The 14,067-nt window shown below is 36.4% G+C and overlaps 1 protein-coding gene across 4 annotated transcripts in view; it reads left to right on the top strand.

The window, feature by feature from the left end:
• MIS18BP1 (MIS18 binding protein 1) overlaps positions 1–14,059 on the top strand; it is a 59,843-nt gene extending 45,784 nt beyond the window's left edge. For all 4 annotated transcript variants that reach the window (XM_007112805.4, XM_055088404.1, XM_055088405.1 and 1 more), the window contains 5 exons: positions 1,240–1,397; positions 3,427–3,575; positions 8,226–8,313; positions 13,244–13,298; positions 13,488–14,059. In XM_007112805.4, coding sequence (XP_007112867.2) covers positions 1,240–1,397; positions 3,427–3,575; positions 8,226–8,313; positions 13,244–13,298; positions 13,488–13,591 — 554 coding nt within the window. In that variant the 3' untranslated portion in view covers positions 13,592–14,059. The remainder of the gene's footprint in view (positions 1–1,239; positions 1,398–3,426; positions 3,576–8,225; positions 8,314–13,243; positions 13,299–13,487) is intronic.
• The last annotated feature ends 8 nt before the right edge of the window (positions 14,060–14,067 follow it).

Raw genomic sequence — 14,067 nt, 5'->3', positions numbered from 1 at the left:
TCTCATTCTTTTTTCTTTATTCTGTTCCACAGCAGTGAATTCCACCATTCTGTCTTCCAGGTCACTTATCCGTTCTTCTGCCTGTTATTCTGCTCTTGATTCCTTCTAGTGTATTTTTCATTTCAGTTATTGTGTTGTTCATCTCCGTTTGTTTGTTCTTTAATTCTTCTAGATCTTTGTTAAACATTTCTTGCATCTTCTACATTTTTGCCTCCATTATTTTTCCAAGGTCCTGGATCATCTTCACTATCGTTTTTCTGAATTCTTTTTCTGGAAGGTTGCCTATCTCCACTTCATTTAGTTGTTTTTCTAAGGTTTTATCTTGTTCCTTCATCTTGTACATAGCCCTCTGCCTTTTTATCTTGTCTGTCTTTTGTGAGTGTGGTGTTTGTTCCACAGGCTGCAGGATTGCAGTTCTTCTTGCTTCTGCTGTCTGCCCTCTGGTGGATGAGGCTTTTTAAAAGGCTTGTGCAAGTTTCCTGATCAGTATCAATTTCTGATCACTCATTAGATGTATTTTCTATTTATCCATGTGTTTTATTATAGGTATTTTTTGTTGTTGTTTTTAAAATTTTAAAGCTAGGAAGAACTCCAAGGATCATCTGTTTAATTTTTAAGTCTGACCTAGATACTTACTTACATCAATAGTAGCCTTAGCAGCTTGTGCTTTGAGTTTGTTCTAGGAAATCTGCAGTTGCATCTGGAGATTTCAGCAACTGGATTATTGTTCTAAGGGTCTAAGTTAATTTGAGGCCACTTGGGTAGGGCCCCCTAGTAATTCATAAGAAAACTCAGAATAAATTTAGTTTTTATAGTCCCCAGGAGTACACAGTCCTGGCCAGGGTTTCTGCCAGAGAAGTCCTATACCAGGCTTTAGGGAATATTCAGCATCCCTGTTCTAATTCAGTAAGGTTTATATTTTAGCAAAATCAATAAGTTAGGTAGTCAGCAAGAGAAGTGTGAGAGGTAACCTTTCTCACAGGTAAAGAACCTTTTTAACCTCACACTACCTAATCCTAATGTAATTTCTTCCTGAGTAGTCTTGTAATCTAATCACATTGCACCCATCGCAGTGTAGAAAGAATCATTTGTTATATCAGAGGCTTGGAAATATTAACAACAGAGGCTGAGTTTATTTAATGTGAATACAGAATTCAGAATTTGCAAAGGCTGTTCACTTTATAGAGCAGTTACTATAAATGACTAAATCTTTATCAAAATGTTTTGCTGACTCTTAAGGCAAGATCAGTGATTCTGATAAGCAAACTATTAAGATAACTGCCAAAGTGGGAACTCTTAAAAGGAAGCAGCAGATGAGGGATTTTCTGGAACAGTTGCCAAAAGATGACCATGATGATTTTTTCAGTACAACACCTTTGCAGCATCAAAGAGTACTGGTAAGCGTCTTAAATGTATGAAATCATTGTTTTCTTTATACTGACTTTTGTATCTTTCATTTTATGTATGGTTAGTGTTCATCCCTAATATTTAGGCCAAGGATTGATAGCCCTCACTGATATGCCAAAGTATAGTATAGTAAAGTATAGTGTAGTATAAGAAGCAGTCTGATGCCATTCTCATCAGTGGCCAGAGTCTCCCCTTCAGAGGGGTTCAGAAGTAATGGTTGTAGAACCAAATAGAAAATCCAGAGATAGACCAAATATATATATTTAAAATTCGTATGCAGTGAGGCAAACTTAAAAAGAGGGGGTGATAAGAAAAGATTATTACCTACTGCATAGTAAATTGGGAGGAAGGATTAAGTGACAGCATAAGATTGACAGATTTGAATGTATACAAGAATTTTTGTTGTATGAAAAATCACAAAACTAAAAACTTCAGTGACTGGGATAAAATATTTGCAACAGATAAAGACAATAATATGTATAATATGAAGAACTCATTCAGATGTTACTGGAATAATAAAAAGTATCAAGCTCACAGGAAAAAAGCAGGCAAGAAAAAATTCAAAAGGCTGAATGAACACTTAGGGTCATTTTAACTAGCTATCAAAGGAAAACAAAGTAAATTATATGTATACCTTCTAAATTACAGAATCTTTAAAAAAATAAGTTAAAATAATCACTAACAAAAAGCAGTAGGCATGTTGATATAGTCATATGTCAGTGTATACATAATTGAATCTTACCTTTTGGAAAGCATTATGGCAATATGTGAGAGCCATAAAGATTATATCTATTCATGGGAGTTTATCCTAAGAAATTCAAAAGAAGGCAAAAATCTTCACAAAGATACTCCTTGTACGTTTATCTTCACAGCAAAAAGCTGGAAACAATCTGTATATCTAGTAAGGATGTACTTCATAAACACAGTTAAATATAGTGCAAATATTAAGTGCAAATCTGAGACTTTCTAGACTCTAAATATAAATGTTAAGAATATTAAGATTAAAGTAATGCAAAAATGGATGGATATGGACAACTGGACCATTAAGCATAAAAACTGAGATTTGTTTTAGTGAGCTACACTTAAGCGTAATTTTTTTCATCTACCCATTTCACAATGTTGTTAAATCATCTCCAATTTTAAAAGGCTACACAGTGCTTTAAGAATTTAGTAATAACATCATTATCTGGGCTCTCTTTTTGCCTACACAGGTTATGAAGGGAGGTATTTTAAGGGAGCCATCTGAGACTCTTACTGTGTTCTCTGCACAAAAACCATGGTCCTTTAGGCATTGTACCCTTTATATTATTCCCCCATCATTTCAGGTTCTATATAGGTTTTGGCCTAAAAGCAACAGTAGCAACATTTTAAAAGCAATAGAAATAGAAGCAGTGAATTAGTTCATTTTCTGTGGCAGAAGTCCACTTTTTCTAAGGTTTTAATATAAAGGTAAGTAAAATCTTAATTAAGGATTGAATTGCTGTTTATTAGAAATATATGCACACAAAAAGTTTAATACCGCTTGATTGTCTATTTAGTACCAAGCATAATAGTAAATCAATTACAATTTTGTTTGTTCTGTCTACACAGAGGTCAGCATACTTGGTGCATAGGCCAAATCTGGCATATCACCTTTTTTTGTAAACAATATTTTATTGTAACACAGACATGTTAGCTATGGCTGCTTTCCTGCTTCAATAGCAGAGTTGAGTAATTGGAATAGAGACTGTATGAACCACAAAACCTAAAATATTTTCTATCTTACTCTTTACAGAAAATATTTGCTGACCCCGGTCTACACAGTGCTAGAAATGTGTGTCCATTATCTCTGTTTTACACAACAGAAACTAAGTTTTTTAGAGGCCAAGGCTCTGTTCTCTACCTACTAATATTTTTAGTTACTCAGTTGTGAAATTATAAGACAGAAAACAACTTATCATCCCCCCAAAAAAACAATTGGTGATAATGAGGAATTCCATTTTTAGGAGTGCCTGTCAGTAATAAATATTTGCTTTCTAGTTACCAAATTTCCAGGACAGTCAAGAAGAGGATGATATTCTGCCAAATATGGACAGAAATCCAACAACTCCATCATCGGTTATCTTTCCACTGGCAAAAACTCCTCAGTGTCAGCATGTCAGTCCTGGCATGCTAGCATCTATAAATAGGTAAGTATTTGTGCATAGGATACTGTAGTTCTCTGCATCAACTTTTAACATTCCATGAGTTGAAAAGAGTAGATGTCAGTAATGAAAGGAGTCATCATTATTTTTAAAAAATCATGAAAGAATACTTCCTAGAAGTCAAGGATGGAGAGTTTCCACAAGGAGGGGTGTTATTCAATAGTGTCAGTACACAAGTGACACTTTACATTAGATTCCAAATGGGTCAAAGTTTTGCCTGTAAAGAATTAAACTATAAAATATACCTTAAAAACACCTTAGAGAATTATTTTATAACCTCAGAAGAACCAGAAGCCACTAACAAAAAGTATGATAAAGTCAACCATACAGAAAATAAAACATTTTACCTGGTACCAACCACCATAAAACAATCAAAAGACAAATGACAGTCTGAGAAAAGAATTTGTGGAACTCATCACAGGAAAAAGGCTAATTTCCCTGTTATAACACTCCTACAAATAAGAAAAGGAAAGCCATTCTCTTGCATTACTAGTGAGAAGGAAATTAGTTCAGTCTCTGCAGGCAGTAATTTGTTGATATCAAAATTATAAATGCATATGCTCTTTGACTTAGCAGTCCTACTTAGAGAATTGTGAGTGTACAACTAATTCATTGCAGTATTGTTTATAATGACAAAAGACTGGAAACAAATGTCCATCAATTAGGGACTAATCAAATAAATTCTGATACATTATGTAGCCATAGAAATTAATGAAGAAATTCTTTATGTACTTACGGTAAAATGTCCAAGGTATATTAAATGCAAAAAGTTAGATGTGGTTAATTATGTGTTACCATTTGTATAAACGAGGACTGTGTGTGTGTGTATATACTTGTGATTGCTTTTATGTGATTAAATATAAAACATAATTGCTTTTATGTGATTAAATATATTGCTTTTATGTGATTAAAATCACATAATTGCTTTTATGTGATTAAATATCTCTGAAGGGATACATAAGCAACTGAAAACATTGGTGATCCTTAGGGAGAAGAACTAAGATAACTTGGGACAAATAAGAGGAAGACTTTTACGAATTTCATGTGATTTGAATATAAGCATTATTTTGAAATATAAATAAATAAAATTAAGAAAACATATGGGTGGCCAACAGTCATATAACACAGAGAAAAAAATGGAAAATGGTAAAAATGAGGCCTGAAAATAGGCTATTCATTTGGCAATTAAGCAGGCCAGTGCTGATCTTGTTAAGAGCAATTTCCATAGGGTGTGAGAGATAGAAGCCAGATGATCATGACTGGGAAAAAAAAAGCACTTAGTACTCTCATGAAGCTTAGTGAAATTTTAATTTGCATTTATTCAGCAAAAACATAATTTTTCCCTAGCAATCCACAAATTTTTATTTTTAATTTAGTATTTAGTGCAGGTGAAAGTGTATTGAGCATATAATTTTTTAATTGATTTTATTAAAATATAGTTGATTTACAGTGTTAATTTCTGCTGTACAGCAAAGTGATTCAGTTATACATATATATATGCTTTTTCACATTTTTTTCCATTATGGTTTATCACAGGATATTGAATATAGTTCCCGGTGCTATACAGTAGGACTTTGTTGTTTATCCATTCTATATATAATAGTTTGCATCTGCTAATCCCAAACTCCCAATCCATCCCTCCCACACCCCCTCTCACCTTTGGCAACCACAAGTCTGTTTTCTATGTCTGTGAGTCTGTTTCTGTTTGGTAGATAGGTTCATTTATATCATATTTTAGATTCCACATTTAAGTGATATCATATGGTATTTGTCTTTCTCTTTCTGACTTAACTCCACTCTGTATGACAGTCTCTAGGTCCATCCATATTGCTGCAAATGGCATTACTTCATTCTTTTTCATGGCTGAGTAGTATTCCATTGTGTATATATACCATATCTTCTTTATCATTCATCTGTCGGTGGACATTTAGGTTACTTCCATGTCTTGGCTATTGTGAATAATGCTGCTATGAACACAGAGGTGCATGTTATCTTTTTGAATTATAGTTTTGTCTGGATATATGCCCCGGAGTGGGATTGCTGGATCATATGGCAACTCTATTTTTAGTTTCTTGAGGAACCTCCATACTGTTCTCCATAGTGGCTGCACCAGTTTACATTCTCACCAACAGTTCAAGAGGGTTCTCTTTTCTCCAAACCCTCTCTAGCATTTATTGTTTGTAGATTTTTTGATGATGGCCATTCCAACTAGTGTGAGGTGATACCTCATTGTAGTTCTGATTTGCATTTCTCTAATAATTAGTGATGTTGAGCATCTTTTCATGTGTTTGTTGGCCATCTATATGTCTTTTTGGAGAAATGTCTGTTTAGGTCTTTTGCCCGTTTTTCGATTGGGTTGTTTGTTTTTTTGTGGTTGAGTTGTATGAGCTGTTTGTATATTTTGGAAATTAAGCCCTTGTTGCTCACATCATTTGCAAATATTTTCTCCCAGTCTATAGGCTGTCTTTTCGTTTTGTTTATGGTTCCCTTTGCTCTACAAAAGCTTGTAAGTTTGATTAGGACCCATTTATTTATTTTTGGCTTTTATTTCTATTGTTTTGGGAGACTGATCTAAGAAAACAATGGTATCATTTATGTCAGAGAATGTTTTTGCCTATGTTCTCGTCTGGGAGTTTTATGGGGTCATGTCTTATATTTAAGAGTTTAAGCCATATTGAGTTTATTTTTGTGTATGGTGTGAGGGTGTGTTCTAACTTCATTGATTTACATGTAGCTGTCCAAATCATTAGCTTTAAAATAGTCATCCCTTTGGCCCTTGAATTTTATTTCTGAGGAAATGTGAGGTTTGGGCAAGTATGTATGCACACTTGTATGAACAAAGATGTTCACCACAAAACAATACTGAAAATTTGGAAATGACCTAAATGTCCAACAATAAGGAAAGTCAAGAAATAAGGATTTGTCGGACTTCCCTGGTGGCGCATTGGTTAAGAATCTGCCTGCCAATGCAGGGGACACGGGTTCGAGCCCTGATCCGCGAAGATCCCACATGCCGTGGAGCAACTAAGCCTGTGTGCCACAACTACTGAGCCCACGCTCTAGAGCCCGCGAGCCGCAACTACTGAGCCCGTGGGCCACAACTACTGAAGCCCGCGTGCCTAGAGCCCCTGCTCCGCAACAGAAGCCACCGCAACGAGAAGCCCGCGTACCCCAACGAAAAGTAGCCCCCGCTTACCACAACTAGAGAAAGCCCGCACGCAGCAACGAAGACCCAATGCAGCCAAGAATAAAAAATAAAATAAAATTAATTTTTTTAAAAAAAGAAAGAAATTAGGATTTGTCCATATAATAGAATAATATATAACAGTTTAAAATGCCTTCAAGAATTTTTAATAACATAATGTTCAGTGGATAATTTTTAAAAGCTAAGAAATAAAACTACGTACAGTATGATCCCAGTTTACATAACATGTATTCATAAGAGAAAGGAAATTTCTTGACCAAAAACATCACCAGCCATTATCTCTATATTGTAGAATTACACTGATACGGGTTGTGATGTTATTTTTTTATATGTATCACTTTTACAATTAAGGAAAATGGCTTTTTTTTTCTTATAGAGCATATGATGGGCTCATTTATATCAAGAATATATTTCATAAAACGTCTTTAGTTTTAAAATGAGTTTCCTGGACCTCTTCAATCTCTTGGCTTCACCAACTCTAGCAGTTAGTTTCCTTTTCATAACAATATTAAGTAACAAAACAGTTTTTTTTATTAATTCCCAAGTCTCTGGTTTGTTCAGGACAGCAGACCCATGAGGTGCTGATCCTGAACCACTGGCTAGGCTTATTCACTTGCTATGCAGCAGAGTTTGTGGTTCACATTAATATCTCAATATGTCACACATTTACACATTTCTACATGTCATACCTTTAAGGTTGCTCCCAAATAGTCATAAAGGAAAGGATAGTCAATCATATAGGATCTTGAAGCCAAAAGAGAGAATTAGAATTGGTGTTCAGCTGGATTTACTGTCATAAGTAATTGTTGGGGAAATTGAGAACAACATTCCATGTGGCTTAAGTTTTCATCTGTAAATTATGAGTCAAGCTTATTTGCAAAGAATGAGAAGGGAGAGAGGTAAGGTAAAAAGAAATGAAAAAAAAGTCTTAGTTGGTATGGGGGATATAAGAAAGATGTAACTATGTAGAAATAAAAGGCTTATGAGCTGAACTGAAGACTAAACACAGTTGGAAGCCATAAATTAATTGAGGGCTTTCATCACCAGACTTATCCTTAAAATGATCAACTTTTAAGATTCAATCTGGAGAGGGAAGGAAGACATGAATAAGAGAAAGGAGTGAAAGGTATAACAAAAGCGAATCAAGGGACAAGAAGTCTGTGAGTTTTAGAAAAGACAGGCAGCAAGATAGAGATTAAAAAGAGCACAAATGGGACAAAAGACAATGGGTAAACCATCATTTCTCAAAACAGTCTTAGATTGAAGCATTTTGTCTATTTCCATCAGTACATGATTGCCTTTTTAAAAATGGAAAAGAAAATGTACTTTTAAAATATTGAAACATTTTAAATTCATTTTGTCAGTTGCTATTCAACCTGTGGATAAAAGTATGGTAGTTAATGTTGACTTGTTATTTTATATTTAAACAGGGCTAACTGTGATAAATATGTTTTTCGTATGCAAAAATCCCATAAAAGTAAAGGTGGCACTGTCTGGGGCAATATCAAGAGAAAAACAGTAAGTATTTTTATTCACCATTCATCTATTCAACACATACCTATTGAACAACTATAATATATGGCAAATTGTTGGAGTTATGTTATATAACAGTCCCTGCCTTCAAGTTGCTTACAGCCTAATACAAATAAATTATGAGGCTATGAGTGAGGTTAGTACGTAAGTGCTGTAGTATTACGGACGGCAGCTCATAGACTGAAGCATTTGAGCAAGGTGAGAATTTTCATTTGAGGAGTCAGGCAGGGTGGAAAGAACACATATAGGATAGAGACATTTCACACAAAACAAAAGCATATCTATTCAATGATTGGGGAATAATCCACACTAATTGAGTTGTGATTGTCATAGAATAAGAAATTTCATTAAATCCTCTGCAGATTCAAAATGGTTTCAAATTTTTTCAGATTTAGCTACTTGATTTTGTGTGTGTGTATGTCAATAACAGAAAAAATTTTAACTCAGAATTGCCTTACAGTGATCTGTATCCCTTTGAGAAAAGATTAGGAGAATCCTCTTGAATTAATTTTTAATTTCTGACTTTAATCTGAATAATTTATATCCAGATAAAACTATAAGTATTCTGGAAAAGCTAATTCACCTCAAATTTCCTCAAAGTAAATAGCCAGTCTTAGAGAATGATAATTTCTGGATGGAGGTAAAATGGGAGACTACCTTATTCCCTGAGGGTATATTCCTTCTGACCAGGTTATGGCCATCTTTCTCCCTCACCCACACTGAAATATTTATATTGCACACCTGCTAGAGTATAGTTCCTCTCAGAGAGTCTCTAAACTTAACATTATGATTACCTAATCAGACCTAATCTTTGTAGGCTTTATTTGTCCACAGGAAATGGTAGATACCTCTGGGAACCTTGGTTTAAAATCAGCCTGGAGACTAAATTCTTCGAAAGAAACCTCTACTCCATAATTGAAGGTGTGGGCAAACGCCCTCTCAGTGTTTCTCAGATTTTCTTTTTCCAGTCCATTCCTTACAAGAATGAAATTTTGGTTTCATTTGTAGCCAGTGAGTGTGTGAGGATAGAAAGAGCAAAGGATTTAGTATTAAAACTTCTGATTTCAAGGTCTGACTCCATACCAGCTTTATGACAAGGCAAGCTACTTGAGATTTCTAATCTCGTTTTATTCATATGTGGTATGAAGTGGGGATCATGATGATATTGTATCATTTAGGATCTCTGTTGCCTTATTGATTTTCTGTCTCAAAGATGTGTCCATTGATGTGAGTGAAGTGTTAAAGTCTCCTACTATTATTGTATTCCCATCAGTTTCTCTCTTTATATCTGTTAGTATTTGTTTTATGTCTCTGGGTGCTTCTCTATTGGGTGCATATATATTGACAAGTGTAATATCCTCTTCTTGTATTGATCCTTTTATCATTTTATATTGTCCTTCTTTATCTTTCTTTATAGCCTTTGTTTTAAAGTCTGTTTTGTCTGATAATGAGTATTGTGGCCCCTGCTTTCTTCTCATTCCCGTTTCCATGAAATATCTTTTTCCATCCCCTCGCTTTCAATCTATGTGTGTTCTTTGCCCTAAAGTGGGTCTCTTTGTAGGCAGCATATTGTAGGTTCTTGTTTTTTTATCTGATCTGCCACTCTGTGTCTTTTTATTGGAACATTTAGTGCATTGACATTTAAGGTAATTATTGATAGATATGAATTTATTGCCATTTAAACCTTGTTTTCCCATTTATTTTATATTTCTCCTTTGTCCCTTTTTCTTTTTGTTTTTCCTTTTGCAGTTTGATGGTTTTCTTTATCCTTGTGTTCTTTTTGGTTTTTGTGCATCTATTGTATGTTTTTGATTTGTGGTTACTCTGTTTTTCAAGTATGTTAACCACTTCCTATATGTACTTGCTTTAGACTGGTAGTCATATAGGCTCAAACACATTCTAGAAAAAAAAATGTACATTTTCTTACTCTCCTCCCCCACATTTTTATTATTTTGATGTCTTCTTTTACATCGTCATGTTAATCCTTTTGCTGTTCATTGTGGTTATCATTGCTTTCACAGAAATTTTTTGATGTTTTTTTTTAAAATCTGTGTCCTGGCTTATTTAATTGATTTACTTTCCAATTGTGATTTTCTCTTTCCTATAGATTCTTGCTTTTCTATTTAGAGAAGACCTTTCAATATTTCCTTTAGGATAGGTTTAGTATTGCTGTACTCTTAGTTTTGGCTTATCTGAGCAATTCTTTATCTCTCCTTCTATTCTAAATGATAATCTTGCTGGGTAGAGTATCCTAGTTTGCAGGTTTTTCCCTTTCAGGACTTTATATCCTGCCATTCCCTTCTGGCCTGCAATGTTTATGTAGAGAAATCAGCTGATTGCCTTATGAGGGTTTCCTTATAATTAAATCTTTGTTTTTCTCTTGATGCCTTTAGAATCCTCTCTTTAACTTTTGCCATTTTAATTATGTCTTGGTGTAGGTCCGTTTGGGTTCATCTTGTTTGGGACCCTCTGTGCTTCCTGTACCTGGATATCTGTTTCCTTGTTTAGGTTTGGGAAGTTTTCAACCATAATTTCTTCAGATACATTTTCAATCCCCTTTTTTCTTTCTTCTTCTGGGATCCCTATTATGTGTAGATTGGCATGCTTTATATTATCCCATAGGTCTCTTCTATTGGTTTCTTTTTTTGTTTTTCACTTGGCTCTCTGCTGTTCTAATTGGGTGATTTCTCTTATTCTTTCAGATCACTTCTTTGTTCCTCTGCATTATTCATTCTGCTCTTCATTGCCTTTAGCTCAGCTTTCATCTCGGCAAATAAGTTTTCCAATTCTTCTTAGTTCCTCTTTATAGTTTCTAGTTTCTTTTTACAGTAATCTTCATTTCTATCAATAGCCCTTCTTAATTCCTTCAGTATTTTCATTATTTCCTTTCTGAACTCAGTGTCTATTAGACTGAAGAGGTCTGTTTTGTTGTTCTTTCAGAATTCTCTTGATCTTTTAATTGGGAGTGGTTCCACTACTTCTTCATTTTACTTTTATTTCTCTGACTCTGTAAGCTTAGGAGGAATAATTATTTACTGTGGCCTTGAAGGGCTGTTTTTATGTGCGAGCATCCCTGTGTAGCCTGCATGAGTCTAATATTTTTGGTGCATAGGCTGTTTCTAGTAGGGATGCCTGCTGCATTTTCCTTCAGTGTGTGCTGGCCGGTGTCCCTTTCATAGGGGGTATGACTCTTGTGGTGACTACAGTCTGCACTGGATATTGAGCAGGTCCTCTTCTTTGCTCTCTGGTTGTCACAGCCCTGTTGGGGGCAGCATCTGCTCCCCAGTTGTTGGAGTAGAAGCCCCTAGATCCGTTTGTGAGCTGCAGTGTGAGGTAGGTGAAACTGGAGCTCTCCCACTGAGAGAAGAGCCGCTGAATATTCCATTGCTCGAGCTGTCCACTGGGGAGTATGCTCTGTGTGTCACCTGTGCAAGCCCACAAAGTACACTGTCACTGGCACTGCCCTTGGCCCCACCTCCACCGTGGGAATGCAGGTAGTTGGCTGTGGCGTCCCTCAGACACTGTTCACAAAGCCACCAGCACAGATCCACTAAAGTTAGGTACCAGGACCGCAGCAGTCACATACCTGGACCCACCATGGGAGCTATGGAAGCAGCCCAGACCCCAGCCCTGCCTCTGCATGCAGTCACACACAAAGGCTACAGCTGCGAGGCTAGTCCCATCCCAGCCACAGGAGCACCCATTGTCCTGCTCCCAAAGCCCAAGAAAGAGGCTGCTATGGCAGGCCCCGCCCCCTCTTCCTTCATGCACCCCGCCCCTTAGCAACAGTGCTTTGCTTCTGTGGCGGCCTGGGCTTCTTCCACATACACACTCGGTTGCAGCCCTATAATACTCTCCAGCCCCTTCAGGCTGTCTCCATGCAGCCAACCCCAGTACTCTCCCCAGGTGTGTCCTCTGAAGCCCAAGTTTCAGCACCCAGTCATCCCATTGTTCCCCACCCCCAACACACACACACACACACACACACATACAGGCCACCATCTCAGGCTGGGGATTGCAGCGAGGTAGCACAGATCCTCTGTGCTAGTCTCTGTCTGTTCTGCCTGCCACCAGCTGGCTGCTGTGCTCTCTTCCAAGCCTATGAAGCTCCCTTTCTGTCCCAGCTGATCTTCCCACCAGTTAAGGGGTTTCCCCAGGTGTGGGAACGTTTCCCCTTTTCCAGCTCCCTCCCAGTGCTGCAGGTCTCATCCCAATTCCTTTTTCTTTCATCCTACTGGGTTATATGGAGATATTTCTTGTACTTTTGGGTGTCTCATCTTTTGTCAGTGTTCAGTAAGCTATCCTGAGAAAACTGCTCCCCATGTAGATGTATTTTTGATGTATTTGTGGGAGGAGGTGAGTTTCATGTCCTTCTATTCCCCCATCTTGATTCCTCCTTTTGATCATGATGATACTGGTTTATCTCATTGAATGATTTTTGAGGGCTAAATGTTGTAATAGTGTTTTGACTCACTTCACAGGAAAAAATACATTTCCATGGCAATCTATGAACACGAGTTTGTATATCAAAAGTTTCTTTCAATAATACTTATCCTTAGTACAGTGGGTATACTCTGTCATATTTTCTTTTCTATTCTATTCATTTTCATTTTTTAAAGATAGCCATGGCCAGTAGTTTAAAAAGCACTGATGTATATATAAGCATGCATTATATACTTAAAACTTACCATATAAGTTACTATTTTAGTGAAGAATTTAAAGTACAGAGAATTCAGGTTTTGCTACTGTAATGGAATAAGTACTCAGTAGATTTTGGCAACTTTCAGAGGCTATCCTTTAACCACTGTAGCATTAGTTTGTAATGTTTTATTGGGATAAAGCATGCTGAATTTTGTCTACATATGAAGCAGGCTTCAGAGGAGGCATCACTTAGCTAATATGAACTCTCTTGTAGATTGAAAGTGATTTTTCAACTTCACCATCAAGAGGAAAAACCCCATTTAACAAAGGTAATATACTTTTATATCTTTCTTCTGTAACTCTGTTCTATTATAAGGTAGTCTCTTTATTAACATAGTATTAAAATTAATTGCTCACAAGTGGGCAGATCTACCAATTGGTTTCCTGTTGTTATTTTCAATTTCATTGAAATGGTTTTTAGAAATATATTAATCTTTTTATTAAACTTCTCTTTACAGAATTAGCAGAAAACTCTGGTATTGGAAAACTTTTCACTAATGCTATGGAGTCTTTAGAGGAAGAAGAGAAAGATTCTTATTTTTCAAACTCTGATTCTGCATAGTAAAAATGAGACTATTTCCAGGATGTTTATCATCAAGAAGCAGATAGTGTATTTGTATCTACATGTGAAGGATGTATATATATTTTTTATAATGTAGCTTCATATGAAATTGCAGACTCTCTTTCAAAGGTTTCATGGGTTATATATATAGCTGTCTCTCATAAGCATCTTAGTCTGTTTAAGAAGATCATGTTCCATACAGATTTTTTTTAGAAGCATTCAAGAAAATGTTGCTATCCTTAAGGGGAGAGGTGGGGGAGAATTAAGTAGATTGTAGGGCTTCCCTGGTGGCGCAGTGGTTGAGAGTCCGCCTGCCGATGCAGGGGACATGGGTTCGTGCCCCATTCCGGGAAGATCCCACATGCCGCGGAGCGGCTGGGCCTGTGAGCCATGACCACTGAGCCTGCGCGTCCGGAGCCTGTGCTCCGCAACAGGAGAGGCCACAACAGTGAGAGGCCCGCGTACCGCAAAAAAAA

This window comes from Physeter macrocephalus, chromosome 11, assembly GCF_002837175.3.
Source record: "Physeter macrocephalus isolate SW-GA chromosome 11, ASM283717v5, whole genome shotgun sequence".
NCBI classification, from domain to species: Eukaryota; Metazoa; Chordata; class Mammalia; order Artiodactyla; family Physeteridae; genus Physeter; species Physeter macrocephalus.
Note: the sequence above shows the minus strand (reverse complement) of the source record. Positions and strands in the feature narration are given on the sequence as shown.